The following is a 19,858-nucleotide window of genomic DNA, read 5'->3' as shown; positions in this document are numbered from 1 at the left end:
CTTTGTTTAACTTGATTATAAATTTTTATTAAGATTCTTTAATTTGTTTCATTTTTATCACACTTTTTTTTAGGAGTAAAAAGGTACACAAACAATCCTTCCATTCTTGTTATAATGTTTTTTATTTTAATAAGTACATAAAAACTAGATTAATTATTGTGTTTTTTAGATAATCAATACTTTCAGTAAGTCATTGAGATATTTTTTTGCATTAAAATATTTAACAAAAACAAAAATTACCACTAAAATGTTAAACCCGTCTGTCAGGCGGTTAGTTAGTGTTTACGCCATTACTTTAAGATGTTAGTACTTAAGGGTTAAAATTCATCCTTAAAGCATCCTGTCATAGTCAATACATAGTTATAGGCGAGCGGTGCATTCCAAAAAGATGCATAGGGACCAAATCCCCCCCCCTTCCCCCCAATAACACTAGTGTCTTTTACCACACCAATATAATCGATTCTATGGTTCATTCCACCAACATACGTCTGTTTTGGATTATCGCGACAACGAATATTTCAGTGTGCAACATAAGAAGTACGAAAGTAAATGGCTCTAATAATTATTCCAATAAACAGCAATGTAATTTGCAATTTATTTTCTTTCTTCATATTTTGCACAATATTCGTTGTCGAAATAATCCAAAACAGACCTATATTCGTGAAATAGGGTATATCCGCGATTCTCAATCTGTGGCACATGTAACCACTGTTGGTACATATATATCCTTATTTGAGGTGGTACACCAAACGCAAAAAGCCAAACTCGGCACCACTATTAAAGTTAATTAGACCACCTAGCTAGATAGGTATTTCAGTTAGATGGTACCAAAAACAATATCATTTGAAACAAAAAAACGTAAATAATTTTTTTTTACGAAAGATGGATAATTTATTAACAATGTATTGCAAAATAAAAATAGTTAAAAGTAGGTATTGCAAAGGCTCTCTAGACAAATTTGGCAACAGTAAAAACTTTGCGCCTCTAGGCATTTTTCATGAAAAAGGCCTCTTGGTGTTCTTAGCGATTTAAGGCGAAATCCCTTTTTTCCAAACCCGAAATAATGGACTGCTATTTTTTTACGCATTTATTTACATCAACACATGAAAATATAGGAAGCAAATGGATTTAGGATTGAGGCTACGATTTTTTTTTTCAAATAAAGTTATAGCCTTCGACATTTGATCTCTCGGGATAAACAATTGATAATAGGTATCTAAGCAATAAATAACTGATTCAGCTTTACAATTTTTTTTTGTTTGGAATTAAAACATTTTCAATTTAAAACATAAAATAAGCTCACAGTGCACAGTATTAATACAATAAATATTGCAATTGCAAGAATCGGCAATTTTAGACATTTTGCAATACAAATTATTAAAATTAAACTTACCATAGCTCAAATTGTAGGTTTTTTAACTTCCCACATCTTTCTATTTGAAAGTTTTTCTCTACATTGAATATCCTAGGCTACAGAATTAAAACTCGAAAAAGTACAAATTTTACAACTTTTAAAAACTTCATGCTTAAAACCTTGGTTTAAACTTAAACCAACTGGGTTTTTTAAGAAAAAACCTAGTTTTTTATTGAGCCTCCAAACTGGTGTTTTATTTAAGTTTTTAATACAGCTACGGCAAATGAAGAAAATTAAGATAAATAAATTCTATATTTTTACTTTCGAACTTAGTTATGTTGATTATTACGTTTGAAGATGTTTTTTTTGTTATAACTGGTTTTTTTTAAGAAAAAAAAACCATTTTTTTAAGAAAAAAACCAAACTGGTTTAAACCAACTGGCTTTTTTTTAAGAAAAAAACCAAACTGTTGTTTTTATTTAAAGTTTTAAATCCATCTGCCTCAAATGAAGAAACTAAAGATAAATAAATTCTATTTTTGTATTTTCGAACTTAGTTATTTGAATAATATTTACGTTTAAAGATGTTTTTTGTTATATTAATTTTTTGTGTGTGTAAATAAAAATAAGTCTTATTAATTTTATATTATTTATTACTATTATGTTATAAAATAATTTATTCATTTTTAAAGTACCTACAGACTTATAATATTGTATTTAGACCTTAATACTTTGTATTAAATAAACCTGGTTTAAAGCAAAACACCCGATTTTTTTTGGTTTTTTGAAAAAAAAACCTTGGTTTTTGCCAACCATGATAAAGATAGGCAATAGGGTTTTTGAAATTGCCAACTTTTAGTCTGATTTCACCTTTAAATCGCTCATAACTTGAAGAGGGTGCTTCTAAAAAAAATACCAAGAGGTAAAAGTGTTTTTTTTTGCGAAATTTACTTAGAAAAAGTGTTTTCATACTTTATCTTTTTTATTTTGCAATATGTTTAATATCAAATGATGCGCCATTCGTGCAAAAAAATATTTAGGTTTTTTTGTTTCAAATGATAACTTGGTTTGGATCAGTAATCTTATTTATGGGGTTAATTGGTTTCTTTATGAATCTTTTTGGGGTACGCTGCTCACAGTGCTCACCCATAGTTACACCACTTTTTCGAAATGTTATCTAATTTACTTGGTTATAAAGAATTGTGATATATAATTAAATCTGTAACTACATTTGAATAATAGATAATGGTATTTGCAATTATTTAATTTTGCTGTTTGTAGTCAAAATTAAATACACAAACAGGTTAGTCAAGGTCTTTTCAATTACAGCTTACAGTCCATCATGTTTTGTAATCCATGTTTTCTTGTATCATAATGTTTTTTAACCAGTTTTTCATTGGTGTTTGCTGTTCCTATAGTCTGTTCGCTAAACTCAGACGCAACTGGCTACATACTTTAGTCGATAATTTTTTTGTTTTTTGCCAATTTTGCAAAAATTGACGAAATTACTAACTATTTAGTGATTATTAACGATTTAGTAATTATTTTTTGCCAATTTTACTAAAATTGGCAAAATTACCGACTAAAATATCTAGAAAATTGCGTCTGAGTTTAGCGAACAGACTATACTTAAGATTATGAGGTAAAGGCTTTCCAAAACCTGGAGGTCAACGATTTTTTTGTGCATCATTTTGTAGTTTTAAAACACCAAAACAATAATTCTAACATGCTATGTACTAAGAGTATGTCATAAAAAGATTTTTCGGGATTCTTCTATATTTTGAATTTTATAATTAATAAGGTATTACCAAAGTAGAAAGTAAAATTACTAATTTATTAACCCGCCGTTACACGCGTCTTCTATTGTGACGTGGTTGCACGCGTATGAGCGTCGCCCTCACCTACATAAATTCGACTTATTTCGAGGAAGAATGAATGTCAACATGTATAAAAATAAAATGGGTTGTACTCACATATTATAGAAAGTATCGTAAACCAATTTTTTTTATTAATTTAACAAAACAAAAGTAAAAATAATATACATAGATCAAAAGCAAGTTTTCTTAATTTTCAATTTCAGCAAGCCACTGAAGAAATTAACGTTCTTTACGCGAATTCATTTTACTAAAAATACAAATTAAAATTAACAACTGTTCTGAAGCTATTTCTTCGTGGTATTTATGTAATTAACTATTAATATTTTGTATTTTGATAACGACGTCCGAGGTGGAATGCGAAACGTCAATAAAATCAATTTTTCAAGTTAAATTGTGGCTTATTTCCCAAATAGAATAGGTAAATTTAAAAATGGGTTCTTATTCAGTGGCGCACCTAGAATTTTCCTCTGGGGGGGAGGGGGGGTTAGATTGGGCACCGAAAGTTTTTTGTATTATTTGTGATAGAAAAGTTACATTTTCCTACTTTCTTTTATATGTGATAGAAAAGTTACATTTTCCTACTTTCTTTTATATATATATTTCTATATGCTCTGGGTGGGAGTTTAACCCCCAAACCGCCCGCTCGGTGTGCCACTGTTCCTAACCTAATCCAAACAATAATATTTTAATTAAACCTACCTAAATATTAAATAAAAACCTAAAAGTTTCTTTAAGAAAACAGAAACGTGATTTCACCGTGATTGCACGCGCAGTGAGGAATTCCCTCACTTGAAGAGGGATCTCTCTTCTTTCAACTATCACACAGCACACTGACCGCCTGAAATATTCTATAACTTTTTCATACCCTCTCATGAACCATGCTAAAGGCATTCCTGGGTGCTTAAGGTTATCGTATTAGTTTACACAATTTCATTGGTTATAAACAAATATGGTGAGGGATTCCCTCATAGCGCGTGTAATGGCGGGTTAATCACATTTCGTCACCATTTTCATATTTAGTTGTAATAGTTATTTCATCAGTGGTAAAAAAGACTTTGAAAAGTCCTAATAAAAAAATTTTCATTTTTGACTTATACTCATACATAGCACTCTAGAATTTTTATCTTTAATATAATCGCCATGTTCTGTGGAAAAGTTTGTGCTAGTCATTTTGAAACTAAATTCACTCAATTTTAGGCAAAAAATTGAAAATTACAGTCAATTGTTCATTGTATATGAATAGAAGAGAGAAATATAGAAAATTGGCTGAAAGACTTCGGTCGATGGCCTTTTGGTACATTGTATCAATAAAGTATAATTCTCTATCTATATAGAAAATTGTTCTGAAAATACCCAAAAAAAATGCGTATCTTTAATAGCTGTCATTTTGTTAAAAATTTTGTGTTAGTCATTCTAGAACATATAAATTTTCATTGCTTATGATATAACTGATACAAAGTTGAGATATAAAATAGTAAACCACCTTTAAATTATTCTCATTGTAAAAAGAGCAAAAAGGAGAAAAATATATTCAAGGACTCCGAAAATATCTAAAATCCTTTTTATCCTTATCAAGCCTGTTGCATTGGTTGCCTGCATTTCTAGCTCAATAACTTGTTATCTATAACCAATAGAATTAATGTTGACACAACCATATTTACCAAACATCTGCTATATCAGTACCTATTATTAAACAAAGTGCAGCATTGATAAGAAAATTACTTCATTTAGATTTAGATAAGGAGCAGCCTGCCTTAAATTATTAAATGGTGTTAGATATCCATTGTGTAAATTGTACTGTCCAAAAAACTAATTATTGGATGCAATGTAAATACTACACCTGTTAAGTTTTTTCTTTTAGTCCTCTATGCACACAGCCAATTCTTTCAAAGATAATAGACACAAAAGCTACCACAATTGGGAGACCATTTAAATGGCCCTAGTATTTTGAAAGCTGATGTCTTACAAAGATGTCTATCAAAGTATTAAAAAGTAACAAAGCCCCAGGACCAGATGATAAGTATGCAGAAACAATCAAGTTACTTGTTATTGTGAAGGTTTTTAAAGATAATTACGATCTTTACATTTATCATCCCACCCAAAATACCACATGTGAAATTCTGCAAGGACCATTGGCTGATCAGCCTAATGAGCCACTTTTTAAATTTTCTTGAGAATATTTCAAGATACCCCAAGATTTACTTTAGTATACAACCATCAATACAGAATTGTTTAGATCAGTGGTTCCCAACCTTTTATGACTGGCGACCCACCTTCTGATATTTTTTCATATTCGCGACCCATCCCTCACCCATGATGATATCGTCCCTACCATTTCCAACTATCGAATGTGAAAAATCGGGTTTTTCTGATTCGATACCTTGCCCTCGCATTATACGTGATACATCTTGTGGCAAGTTCTCGTTATTGTAGCTTAATTAGGGGCGGGGGAAATATGCCGTTTAAACCATCGAAGATGAACATTTTTTTTTATTTGGTTGACTGCAAACTGAGGAAAATGGTTATATTCGATACTTGTTTTGTATTATTTGTATAAATATAACTAAAGGTGTATTTTGTTTATTTTGTACAACGCTAAATGTCGAATGTGTCACATTCGTTAGTTTGTGTTGTAATTTATTCAACAGTTATTCAATTATAATCTGTATACTGAGAAGAATAAAATGCGCATGTTTACAATTTTTGCGAATTTTGTTTCAGTATCGCTTCCAAGAAATTCTGGTGAGGCAGTTTATGATTTCATTTTAACGGATTTTCATTATTTGATTATACAGTTATTCGCTATTCGCTACTTTCAATCATCGGACCGGAACAAATCTTTGATTAATACAAAAACCAAAGTAATGAATGTGATTTTTTGGAAAGAAAAAAAATGATAAGCATTTCAAAGGGTACCCCCACTCTTAGAATTCAATCTTTTAATTTTTTTTACGTTCTGTGCAATTAAAAAATGAGATAACGCGGATTTTTAGCTCGCCACCCCCTTACCCCTCCCCCCACAGCCAAAAACGTAGATTTTTAGATTTAATTTTTTTAGTTGGGTTGCAATGGATTTAAAAATTTCAAAAAATTCACACGTGTAGCTGAGGCTTTTACAAAACATGTCTATTTTTTATGGACCCTTAGGTCGAGTGTACATAACCTCAATTTTTTTTTAACTTTTTTAAAACCTATAACTTTTTTTTGGAGGGGCTGCAGGTCCAATTTTTTTTTGCATTTTGTGTATTTTATCAAAAGCTATCTCTCTGATTTTTTTCAGATTTTTCCGTCAGGTGCGCCATCTTGAAAAATTCGGAAAACTGTTTTTAGGGGGTTTTGGGGATTTTCTCCATTTTATAGACTGCAACATAGATCAACTCAAGGTTTTTGTTAATAGATTATGTATAATTTGAAATAACTGAGTATATTAGGATATTCAAAAATTGGGCGAAACACTTTTAAACCCCCCAAAAACCATGTTTGTTTAAAGTTTTGTAAGGATTTTTGCGGGTCCAATTATATTTTTTGAGGTCGATGCAGCCTGAATATTTTTTTTATTTTTTTACGTTCTGTATGATTTTAAAAAATTGGGACTCACCGCAATTTTAGCCCACTTTCCCTATTCCCCTCCCCCACAGCCAAAAATGTTAATTTTTCGTTTTTATTTTTTTTAAGTTGGTTTGCAATTAGATTATAAATGTTGTTCTGAAGCTATTTCTTTGTGGCATTTTTGTAATTAACTATTCTAAATGGGAAATAAGCCACAATTTAACTAAAAAATGCTTTTATTTTCCATCTGTAATTCGATAGAGAGAATTCGATAATCTGTGACGCACTGAAAAAATGGTTTGGGACGATCTATATAAATAAGTCAGATTAAATTAAATTATTAGAAGATTTTTTTACCAAGCAACATTTTTGTTTAATTTATTAATATTTTGTGTTTTGACAACGACGTCCGTGGTTGACGTCGAAACGTTAATAAAATCATTTTTTAGTTAAATTGTGGCTTATGTCGCATTTAGAATAGTTAGTACCTAATTATTAAATTATAAATTACAAAAAATTCACACGCAAAGCTGAGGCTTTTACAGAACGTCTATTTTTATGGAACCGAAGGTCGAGTGTCTCATTTTTTTTTTAATAGGTACGTATAACTTTTTTTGGCGATGGCTGCTTATTTTTTTTGTCTTTTGTGTATTTTACAAACCATCTACGTTTGGCTCCTAATGCAAATAGTCCACGCTGTATGCTTGTCCCGTTAGGTAAATTATTCCGATTAATTTTTTTGCACAAACTTGCTCAAAAACAGGTCCTTATAACAAATCCTCAAGGTGCCAGGCAGTACCGCGGTCGGAAAATTGTTTAAACATTTTTTTAAACGAATTCAACAAATCAATTTTTTCACTTCGGACAAATTTGTTTTAGATTCTCTGGATCAAGCTGAGCAAAAAAGGTATCTTGTGATTTTTCTATAAAATTGACTGTTGTCGAGTTACATGCAATTTCAAATTTGAAAAACGCGAAAATGGCCATTTTCAAGGCTTAATAACTCGATTAAAAATTATTATTATGAAAGTCATAAAGTGACCAACTCAAAGTTTAAAGCCCCCCTGCAATAGCCTAAAGAAATTTTTGTCATTATTTTATTACTATTATTTTTAATAATTAAAAATGAGCGCTAAGCATGTATTGAAGCGGCCGTCCGCGAGAGAGAGATGTCCAATATTCATTGGACGTTTTAAAAAAAATTTCGATTGGAAGTCAAAAATACGTTTTAAAAAAATAAAGGAATTTTGAGGTTATATGTATTGTACACTCGACCTACACGGGTCTATAAAAAATAGATATGTTTTGTAAACGCCTCATAAAAATTTTAAATTAATTGCAACTTTAAACAAAAAAAAAAAAAAAAAAAATAGAAAAATTGACGTTTTGCGGGGCAGGGGGGGGGGGTGGTGTACTAAAAATGCGATTAGTCTTATTTTTTATTCACATATAACGTAAAAAATGGAAAAAAATATTCAGGCTGTATCGATCTCAAAAAATAATATCATTAAGCCCGCTAAAACCCTTACATAATTTTAAAAAACATGGTTTTGGGCGGTTTAAAGGTATTTTGCCCAATTTTTGATAATCCTAAAATACTCACTTATTTCAAATTATACATAATCTATTAACAAAACCTTGAGTTGATCTATGTTGTAGTCTATAAAATGGAGAAAATCCCCAAAACCCCCTAAAAAACAGTTTTCCGAATTTTTCAAGATGGCGCACCTGACGGAAAAATCTGAAAAAAATCAGAGAGATAGCTTTTGATAAAATACACAAAATGCAAAAAAAATTGGACCTGCAGCCCCCTCCAAAAAAAAGTTATAGGTTTTAAAAAAGTTAAAAAAAAATTTGAGGTTATGTACACTCGACCTAAGGGTCCATAAAAATAGACATGTTTTGTAAAAGCCTCAGCTATACGTGTGAATTTTTTGAAATTTTTAAATCAATTGCAACCCAACTAAAAAAAATTAAATCTAAAAATCTACGTTTTTGGCTGTGGGGGGAGGGGTAAGGGGGGTGGCGAGCTAAAAACCCGCGTTATCTCATTTTTTGATTGCGCAGAACGTAAAAAAATTAAAATTCTGAGTGAGGGCATTTTGCCTATCTTAACGGGGGGTACCCTTTGTTATCAATCTAACAAGGATTAAATATTACATACAAAAAATATAAAAATTTTCCCATTTGTCAATGCGCTGATTTAGGAGTCTCTAAAAAAGAGTTATTTTGCTCTCCTGAAAAGTACCACTTTTCACATTCGATAGTTGGAAGCAGGAACGATATATTCTACGGTATTCAGCTACTGTAAGAGCCAAGCCGCAAACCACCGGTTGGGAAACGCTGGTTTAGATCAAAGAAAGGATATTTCTCTTCTCCATTTCATCCGATAATGAGAAAGCATTTGATAAGGTAAATCACGAAATAATGATAAAATATTTACAAGAGTAGGTTAGATGCCAAGGATATAAAGGTTATCTCCAATCTGTATCGGAACCAGGCAGCAACCATATGTCTTTAAAATTCTAATGAAACAAACCATGAACCCAGGATACACCAAAGCGTGCAGTCACAGCGACTGATTACATTTTTTTTTTCAATTAATTCATTTGTCGTGTGAACAAAACTTGATCAGTCTTTTGCAAATATTATTTAGTTTACAGGTTTTTAACCGAATAATTTTTTGTTACAGGTTGAGCGTTCATAAACCTCAGCTCAATTCCTGGTAAAGGAAGTTCAGAAGTCAACATTTCTAGAAGAAGACAAGGCGAATCTAATGTAAGCACCTACATTTTGTTAGTCTTTTATCTTTGTTTGTACATGTTTCGCTGATTCATTTTTGTTGTACATATTCGTTTGCTGTCTTTTTTTATTTTAGAACGCAGTATTTTTCGACTTATTGAAATTTTTAGCCGAATTAGTAGATTGTTAACATTGCAGGATGTTAATTTTGTAATTTTATAACTCTTTTTGAAGTATGCATTGATAAAAATACGTAAGCACTACCAAACTTTTTGATATTTCAATTTCCACTTTGAAAATCGTTCTTTTTCGTTTGAAAAATTTTGGAAGTTAAAATCGAAACGTAATTTTTAATTAAAATTGTTTAATAATTTTCCCTAAATAAAGCAGTTGATATAAGAATGTCTCAAGAAAATATTTTCAGACTCGTAAAATTATCATACTATGCCAAAAGCCATGTTTGTTCCAAATGTAGAGATTTTAAAGTACAAAATAACCGGAAAGTGATCTAAAGATAGGTACTCAAATTGTTTTCTTGTGACATGCTTTTAAATATTTTGTAGTATGGGATTAGCCACAATTGATTGTAATTGGATTGAAAATTACATTTTTAACTACTATTTGACGTTTCAACTTCATTTCGGAAATCGTTTTCAAAAAAATCTTTAAAAATAAAAATTACGGGTAAATGTTTACAAAATGACGCTGGATGGTAATACCAATTTCACAATTGACTTACTTGATCTCGATCTTGTAGACATTAGCCATGTGAGATTCAGAGGTATGTTCTACCCTCAGATAAATATCAAATTCTGATCTTTCTCTGTTTATGTATAGTCCAGAGAAATAAGGTTTTTCTCGTGACACATCCCCCTCCAGGCCGAAACCAAATTTTTTGAGTAGTATGGACATCTATATTATTAACCTATATGTTTCCTGCAGCCGATTTTGATGATACACATAGTTATAAACAAATGAAGATCGGAAAACGGTAAATTATCGCTGTTTTCGTCTATTACCAAAAAGTTAGCACTTTAAACAAATTTGAGAGTAAGAAACTCATAAATCGTATAAAAAACTTCAATATGGCATTCGCTGAATATGTCCAACCTTATTGGTTGCTTCGAAAATTGCAAAATAAATCATAAATATTGAGTTTTTATAAATATTCGTAACTTAGGTAAAAATTAACTTAGAATCTTCTTATTACGCGGAATGCCGAGACATCTTGTACTTAAATTATATTTTAAATTTCAAAGCAATTGGTCAAATAGTTTAAAAGTTATTTAATTTATTTTTCCCAAATTCATTTTTTTTACAACACTATAAGTCAGAAAATTATGAGGTTACAATAATACTTCGGACAGTTTATGAAAGAAGAACATTTATACTATTACCTTAATTAAAAATAAATGACAAAAAATAATTTTAAACAGTGTAAAATTATTTTGCAAAAACATGTCCATTTTTTGCTTACTTATAAACAATTAGAATAACTTTTTAACCGTTACCCGTAGAAAAATTATTTTTTCATATTTAGAAAGACTGAATTTTTATACACATTTAGAAAGAAAAACAACTGTTCTAGGACATTTAGGGACAAAGTTAGCCCCCCCATTTTTTAATTCACATGTTTTTGCAAAATTATTTTGCAATATCTATAATTATTTTTTGTCATTTTTTTTAAATTAAATTAATACTGTAAATTTTCTACTTTCATAAACTATCCAAAATATTACTGTAACTTCATCATTTTCTGACTTACAGTGTTGCAAAAAAAAATTAATTTTGGATAAACAAATTAAATAACTTTTAAACTATTTGACCAATTGCTTTGGAATTTAGGGTGTAATTTAAGCACCATAAGTCTCAGCATTCCATGCAATAAGAAGGTTCTAAGTTAATTTTTACATAAGTTATGAATATTTATAAAAACTCAAAATTTATGATTTATTTGGCAATTTTCTAAGTAACCAATAAGGATAGACATATTCAGCGAACGCCATATTGAAGTTTTTTATACGGTTTATGAGTTTATTACTCTCAAATTTGTTTAAAATGCCCAATTTTTTAGTAAGATTCAAGATTTTCAAAAAAAGCGAAAATTTACCGTTTTTTGATCTTCATTTGTTTATAACTATGTATATCATCAAAATCGGCTGCAGGAAACATATAGGTTATTATTATAGATGACCATATTACTCGAAAAATTTGGTTTCAGCCTGGAGGGGGATGTGTCACCAACACGATATTTTTTTTCCTTATTTCTCTGAACTAGTAGTTAATTATAAACGTCCTGCAATGTCTCGTTTTCACTGATATGTTTGAGAATGTAAGAAAGACAACGTTCTGTCACACTGACATACTCAAACAAAAAATCAGCGTTTCAGATTGTTAAATTTGCATTCATTTTTTTTTCGGTAAGTATTTTAAAAGCTCAGTTTAATATCATTTCAAATGTATCTTGTAAAATTGTGTAGATGTGAAAGATTCCTCAAGGTGAAGGAACGTTTGTAGAATGTCCGGAAAAACTTTAATTGTATAAGTTGTAAACATAATGGATACAAAAAGCCTATTTCATTATTTTCTGCTATACTTCGGATAAATATCTATATCTCCATTTTTGGATAAATTTGTTATACATAATAGTCATTTCAATATTCCATAGTGTCTTAATAAGCGAATTGATATTTTTATGTAATTAAAAAATTACATTTTTTTATAAATTAAAAAAAATCGGCCAGGGCAGGTATTATTTTAGATTTTTTGAATCATTCTAAACAAAAAAAGTCTTTTGAAATTTTTCTTATAAGTTGATCGTTTTCGGAGTTGAAAAAAATTTAAAACTGAAAAAAGAACAAAAGATGACGATTTTGCTCAAAAGCAATTTTTGAAATTACGAAGTACCTAAATTCAAGTTCAAACCTTATTCTATCAGCTGTTGATAAGTATTTTTTCTACGAGCGTGCAAAAAAGTCTACTTTCCGCACGCGTTTTAGTTTGGAAAGTTTTACTTTTCCGCATTAATTTTCCGCACTGAATTTACACTTATTTTTTCGGTAACAGATCAAGATTATTGACAACGTCGAGAATAGATGGGGGTTCTTCGTCACTTGATGCCATCTAAATCACTGAATTATTTTAAAATCCGTAAGTAAAGATGCGTGGAAATTTTAAAGTGTGTGACATGCTTTTTGACAATAATTGCTCTGTTTGACATCGTTGCTATGACTTTAAAATATTAAAACCTGTATTGATATGCACCATTCATTACTGCATAGCAGGTATTTAGACACCGCATTGACTTTAATTCGGGATTATTATAACTTATTAGCTATTATTTTTTAATTCAATTAATTGATTAAGATTTGGTCATTTTTTAAACGCTCGTAGAAAAAATATTGTTCGTAACTCTTGCGGAAAGTCTCTTTTCCGCACTCAACTGCTTGCCGAACGACGCGAAGCGGATTACCTTTCCGCATTACTTTTCCGCACTGAATTTACTAACTATTGGACTTATTTCATTTTCAAACATTGTTTTCTATTTGTTGTTAATGCAGCCTGATCGCCCTTCTGCCCATACAGAACCTTTTTTGGTTTTTAAGCCTTGAAAATCGTCATTCTTCTTTTTTTAGTTGATTTTAAATTGTTTATAACTCGAAAACGATAATCTTAAGAGAAAAGTTAAAAAAGAACTTTTTTTTCGAATGATTCAAAAAATCTAAAATCTGCCTGGACCGATTTTTTTTTAATTTATAAAAAAAGTCATAATTATTAATTAATTATAATCAGGACAAAATTATATCGGGCACCTCTTGTTTTTTGTTTTTTATAATAATAATTATTATTAACATACCAAATAATTATTATTAACAGTTATTGTTAACATACCAAATTACACATCAAATAATTTTTATCCATTTAAACATGTCGGTATTGGTTTTTAAGGAAAGAGGTTTTTTGTATCATTTTACATTTGACTGAAGTGCAAAATTCTATCTAGGAAGATCTGAAAAATAATTTGAAACGACTCCACAAAACTACTAATTCGTTTACAAACGGGAAAATTACAGACTCACCAACACAATCATTGTGAGCGTTTATTATGCATTGGCCACTTCCTAGATACTACCATTTTTCTACAAATTTTTAGAAAGAGGATCCAAAATTTTCTCGTAGGGTATGTCTGTCAAAATGCAGTCAAAAAGCAACCGTCTTCCCTTAGATGGTGGTGGTACACTTAGATACTGGAGAAGATTCTTGACCTGATTGACGATTAATACCCATTATACTGTTCTGACCAATAATCCAAATTGAAAATGTCTTATTATTTCGCTATGGTAACCATTCATAAGACTCGAATGATTGGGTATTTTGATCGGGATCTCTTTGTTATGAGAAAATATCCAGTGGCAGACAACTTAACAGGCGTTAAAAAGAGCGGCCCTGAATAGGCCAGTTGTTGATATTAAGGGGTCATATACGTTTCTCGAGCTTAAAAAGTAGTCTAAATGTAATGATAAATTGTAAAAAAACTATTGGGCTAATTGATTTCATTTTTTATTTTAAAGGTGGACTCTTAAGGAGCATAAAACATATATGTTAAAAGTTAAAAAATAATTAAAAACATGGCGGCTGCGTCCAGTGGCGTAGAACGTGTTTTTTTTTCAGGTCAAACGGTGGGCATGATTCAGCTCGTAATATTTATCTGAAACAAAAATTGTTTATTTGTTATCATTTTTAGAGTCATAGTTCTCGTGTGACGAGAGGAATTTAAGGAAAAAAAAAATTACGGAAATGGTCGAAATTTTCACCAAAAAATTGTATATTTTTTTATTGCTATTCGAAAATGGTTAAATTTAATCAAAAAAGCTCACGTCACACGATAGTGAATCTAATTTAGAATATGTATGCCAAAAATGAAGTTCATCGGACGAACGGTTAAGAAGTTATCATGCCCACCGTTCTGAAAAAGGCTATTTCGAGAAAAACGCATTCAAAGTTTTGCAAGTTGGTTTTTTTTTACTTCGTCAATAATTCGAATATCGAACTCGTTCTGGTCTTAAAATGTTTCTAAGAGATGTACCTTTTACAATAAGAAAATCGATTTTTTGAAGGCGAGAAACGTATATGACCCCTTAAAGACTGTAAAAACGCGTGTCATAGTATTACCATCTATCTAAGACACGTCTATCATTAACGGGAAGCTATTGTTCGAGGTGTAAAATTATATAAACAAGGGATCTTTTTCATAAAACAGGTAGATCCCTTGTTTATGGAATATCACACCTCGAACAATAGCACCTCGCTAAACTGAATATTAACGAGTCTCTTAGATAGCTTGTTAGACTTTAATTATGGCGATATATTGATATTCAAACTAGTGTTTCGTATTCTGAAATAGATTTAGCTGTATTAATAAATTAATAGATACTTACACCAGGGACTAAAGCAAAAAAATTACCCTGTTTGGAACTGACAAATCCAGGTATCTGAATTTTTTTTGTTATTTTATAGTCCAGCTTGTATCGTTGCCCCCGTTAGGTAAATTATTCCGATTCGATTTTTTTTGCACAAACTTACTCAAAAAGATGTTCTCATAATAAACACACAGGCTGCCAGGCGGTAAGTACCGTGGTCGAAAAATTATTTAAACAATTTTTTTAAACAAATTCACAAAAATAATTTTTCACTTCGAACAATTTTTATTTTTTTTAGATCGTTTGGGTCATTCTGAGCAAAAAAGGTCTCCTGTAATTTTTCTCTAAAATTGATTGTTGTTGATTTATACGCGATTTAAAATTTGAAAAATGCCAAAACCGCAATTTTCAAGGCTTAATAACTCAGTTAAAAATTATTATTATGAAAGTCAGAAAGTAACAAAATCAAAGTTTAAAACCCCTCCTTCAAGATTCTGAAGAAATTTTTGTCATTATTTTATTACAAAGCTGTTATTTTAATTATTAACAATGAGCGCTAAGTGCGCATTGAGGCGGCCGTCAATGAGTGCGAAAGAGATGCACCATTCCGGCCGTCCAATGGTGAATCTTACTCTCACTTACATTGACGGCCGCCTCAATACGCACTTAGCGTTCATTGTTAATAATCAAAAATAAGAGCTTTGTAATAAATTAATGACAAAAATTTCTTCAGGATCTTGAAGAAGGTGTTTTTAAACTTTTGATTTGGTCACTTTCTGAGTTTCATAATAATTTTTAACCGAGTTTTAAGCCTTGAAACACAAGTACATTTGTTATAAGGACCTATTTTTGAGCAAGTTTATGCAAAAAAACGAATCAGAATAATTTACCTAACGGGGGCGACGATACAGCTAGCGGGGGACTAATAGGCCTATAAAGAAAACATACATTTTATGCAGATATTTCGGCGTTTTTTTTTTAATCATTAACAATTTACTGTAAAAAATGTCGTTCGATTTTTGGCTTACCATTAAAAAGGTTTGAGCTTTTAAAGCGTTTAAATCATAAAAAGCTTTAAAAGGGCGTTTACTAAGAGTTTTGAAACTAATTTGTTGCTTTGAAAACTGTAAAATAAGACAAAATCCTTAATTTTTATTACTGTTAATAATTGTAAAATCAACCTTTTGTTATTCGCCCAAAGTTGAGTATTGTGGTCCTTATCCTTAACAAACATTTTTCATTTCAGATAGATCTATCAATTAGTTAAAAGTTATTATATTTGTTTATCTCAGGACCTTTTTTTGTAATACCATTAATTAGAAAATAATGAAGATAGGTAATTCTACGCATACCAAATGAAAGTTTTAGAGTTAAACTATCGATAGGTATAAAAAAAGTGAAAAACATTTTTAACTTTCAATACGTATGCCCGTATTTTCATTATTTTCTGACTAAAGCCTGCCACGTACGGCGGTGTTGTTCGACAAAATCGTCGATGATTATCAATTCTGCAGGAGACAGGCCAGTCTCTCTGTGGTCAAATTGTAACGATTTTGTTGGATGCAAAATTTTTGTCAATTAGTCGAGTTCGACAAAATTGAATGACGCGCCGCACGCAGTATCATGAGTGGCCGGCTTTATGTGATTGCAAAAAAAGATCTGTGATAAACGAATAGAATATCTTTTAAACTAATTGTTAGATTGTTCCAACATTTTGAGAGGTTGTTAAGGACCACAATACACAACTTGGGCGCAATAATAAATATCTAGGTTGATTTTTACAAGTTATAAAAAACAATTAACTATTTTGCCTTATTTTAAAGTTTTCGAACCAACAAATTGAGCTTCCAACTTATTGCAATCGACTTTTTTTATGTTTTAAAAGATCAGTTTTGTAAATTTAACTCGACTTTTAAGTTTTTTAATGTTAAGGGAGTAGGCCCAAAATCTTGGTCCAATGCTATTTAAATGAATTCATTTTTTTCGAATCCTGAGAAAACTAATATTTTGAAAAATTTAAACGAAGAATGAAATATTACATTATTACCGAGGGCCGAAAGTCCCTTAGAATAAACAAAAAGTTTCTGTTGAATAAAACATTTGGAATTAAAAATCACACTAAATTTTCTCTTTTTTTTTCACCCTAGTAACTTTATAAACATTGAAGTTTTCAGGGACTCTGAAATAATGTAATCGTTTATTATGCTTTTAAATTTTTCAAAAATAATTGTTAGTTTTCTCAAGATTCGAAAAAAATTAATTTATTTAAATATCATTGCACCAAGATTTTTGCGCCTACCCCCTTAGCACATTCACGGACACGCTTCACGTGTAGACGTCTAGAGGTGTAACCAGGATTACCCTAGGGGGGGGGGTTTATAACCTCCAAAACCACCCCCTGGTTACGCCTATGCACGTCTTATATGCAGTCGTGTCCGTGAATGTGTTAAGCAAAAAATCGAAAAAAATACCCTAAATGGACCATGATAGTGTGACATCAAAACGTCAAAATTTTTCCAAACACGTTGTGTTTAGGGTATACGCTACCGTGTACGCAAATAAAAAAGTTAGGTAGAATTAAGCGTCATAATAAATATTTTTCTATCAAACAAACACTAAACATATCAAAATAGCGCGTATCAAAATATACAGTCACTGCCCACGCTAAATAGTCACTAGCTTGATGAAGTTTAACCTTTTTATTTGCGTACATTTTAGCGTGTACCTAGACACAACGTGTTTGGAAAACTTTTTTTGACGTTTTGACGTCACGACTATCACGGTCTATTGTTATTAAAAATACACCAAAATCTCTGCAGAAAACAACGTGTAGGTTGTAGGTTTTCTTTACATTGTCATATAATACAGAATGTTTAGTGTTCGATTAGTTTATTAAATTGATATAATCGGCAACATTGCTTATGATAATGAGTTGCATTGCCATTGTAGAATGACCAATGGTGGGCGGCGGTGGGCATTAGGTGGGCAGCGGGTAAGCAGTGTTGCCATTCATAGTGCGTATATTTAATTGAAAACTAAACAACCTCTATCATGAATTATAATAATACCAATTAATAATATCAATAGTTGCACTGGCCTAATTCAGAGTATACAGTCGGAAAAATGAAAATACCCATGAACGAACTTATAAAACACGCTGTATTTTCCTGTCACCATGTCGCAAAGAAAATTGTCCAGTGCAAGTACATGTAACAATAATTATTAGATGTACTTGCGCTGGCCAATTTTTTGTGTGACACACGGTGACAGGAAAATACAGCGTGTTTTATATGTTCATGGGTATTCTTTCATTTTTCCTACTGTAGCTTATTTTAACTCGAATGTACTCTGTAGTAGTGATAGCTTCTTACTTTAGTACCTTCACCAACAGATATCTAATTGTGTAAGGTAGCTTCAACGGTACTTTTAAAAATTAAACATGCAAATCATAAAACTGTAAAATCTAAATGTCTAAAGTGGATCTTTTTGTAGATGTTTGCAAACTCAAAATACTTGATTTTGAGTAGTGAATTTGTTGTTGATAAATTTAAATCAAAACTTCTTTTATATGATTTTGATTTTGTTTTAAATACTTAATCGTGTAGGTGCTCTCACTGGATTTTTTTCAAAATATAAAAGTGCAAATCGGAACAGTAACATTTGAAATGACATTATTTTGTTGCTTACTGGGAAATTTATTTAATTAACGCCCTTTATTAAATTTGAACATCACTAATGGTCAGTTTCTTTTCTCTCCATGTGTTGTAGGTCACAAGAATTGATGCAACATAATCTGGTATACTTTGTTCAGTTTTAAAGTCTAATTTTACAAATATTTTTAGTCTATACCACATCCGAAAGGAAAACGGGATCGTTTGATCAAAAACTGACCATTTTTTATTTGATATTGTAAAAGTCAGTGTGTTTCTTTCTTCGCGCATTTCGAGACAGAAATAGAAACTATTTTATTGATTTGCTATGTAAATTGTATAAATATTTTCTATTCACTTCGATTCCTTTCATATGTGGGTCTAATCTTAAGACATAGGTGTAATCACAAAATATTCCAATGGTTCCAGACCAGTACACTATTTATACTGAGGACCCTACAGGTAATGGAATAAGACGGGAGGACTCAGTAAGCCCTGTGCTATACAGTATAATCATTGATGAAATCATGAAAAGCGTCAATAAAGGAAAAGTGTACATAATGGAGAATACTGAAATTAAAATGTTCTGTGCAATATAGATAGCTCAACATGAAGGTAGCCTTCAAAGGCTGGTTCACAGATTTAATACAAGAGCTAAAGATTCATGACGATTTTAACTCAGAAAACTAGTACAATAGTAATCAGTAAAGTGTCGATAAGCAGGTACATTGTGAAAAAATAATGGAATTAAAGTATACCTAGGGATTATACTGTCCAGCCATGGAGACGTTGAAAAAAAAGTAAAAGATCAAGTACAAAAAGCAAATAGATTGGCATACAGGGTATAAACGAGTGGACCAAGTAGATAATAGAATGGAACTATCATATCAGTATAGTAGCGCACACAAGAGTTGTTAAAATAGCAAGGAACAAATCAACAAGTTGTAGAGATGGTGTGACAATCTTCCATAGAGACAGTAATTCGCAAATAAACAAGCAAAATTTGTTATATAAAGAAAGAAGAAAGTGGATACGAAATGTAAAATACGGATGAACCAACACACGAGAAAATTATAAAAAAACGTGAAAGATGAAGTAATCTGCATTCAGTATTTTTTGCAAAAATTTAATAAAAATGTAGGGTGCTGGTCAGTACACCATTAGAATAATGTTAAATAGACAAGAGATAATATGTTAAGGAAAAGGGATTTAAAATCTTTTAAAAGTATTCAATAAGAATTTGACAAAATTACCCACAAGCAACAAT

At 30.8% G+C, this 19,858-nt stretch overlaps 1 protein-coding gene across 3 annotated transcripts in view; it reads left to right on the top strand.

Moving 5' to 3' along the window:
- The window catches only part of LOC114340034 (uncharacterized), a 75,728-nt gene that overhangs the window by 32,618 nt on the left and 23,252 nt on the right, over nucleotides 1-19,858 (top strand). For 2 of the 3 annotated variants that reach the window (XM_050659252.1, XM_028290746.2), the window contains exon 2: nucleotides 9,472-9,557. Coding sequence is in view for 1 of the 3 variants with exons in the window: in XM_050659251.1 (XP_050515208.1) it covers nucleotides 13,841-13,861 (21 nt within the window). In the remaining 2 variants the exon portion in view is untranslated. Of the gene's footprint in view, nucleotides 1-9,471; nucleotides 9,558-13,674; nucleotides 13,862-19,858 lie in introns of all 3 variants that reach the window. The other variant, XM_050659251.1, reaches the window with a different exon arrangement.

The sequence above is a fragment of the Diabrotica virgifera genome, chromosome 8 (assembly GCF_917563875.1).
Source record: "Diabrotica virgifera virgifera chromosome 8, PGI_DIABVI_V3a".
NCBI classification, from domain to species: Eukaryota; Metazoa; Arthropoda; class Insecta; order Coleoptera; family Chrysomelidae; genus Diabrotica; species Diabrotica virgifera.
This window is presented reverse-complemented; position numbering and strand designations above follow the sequence as displayed.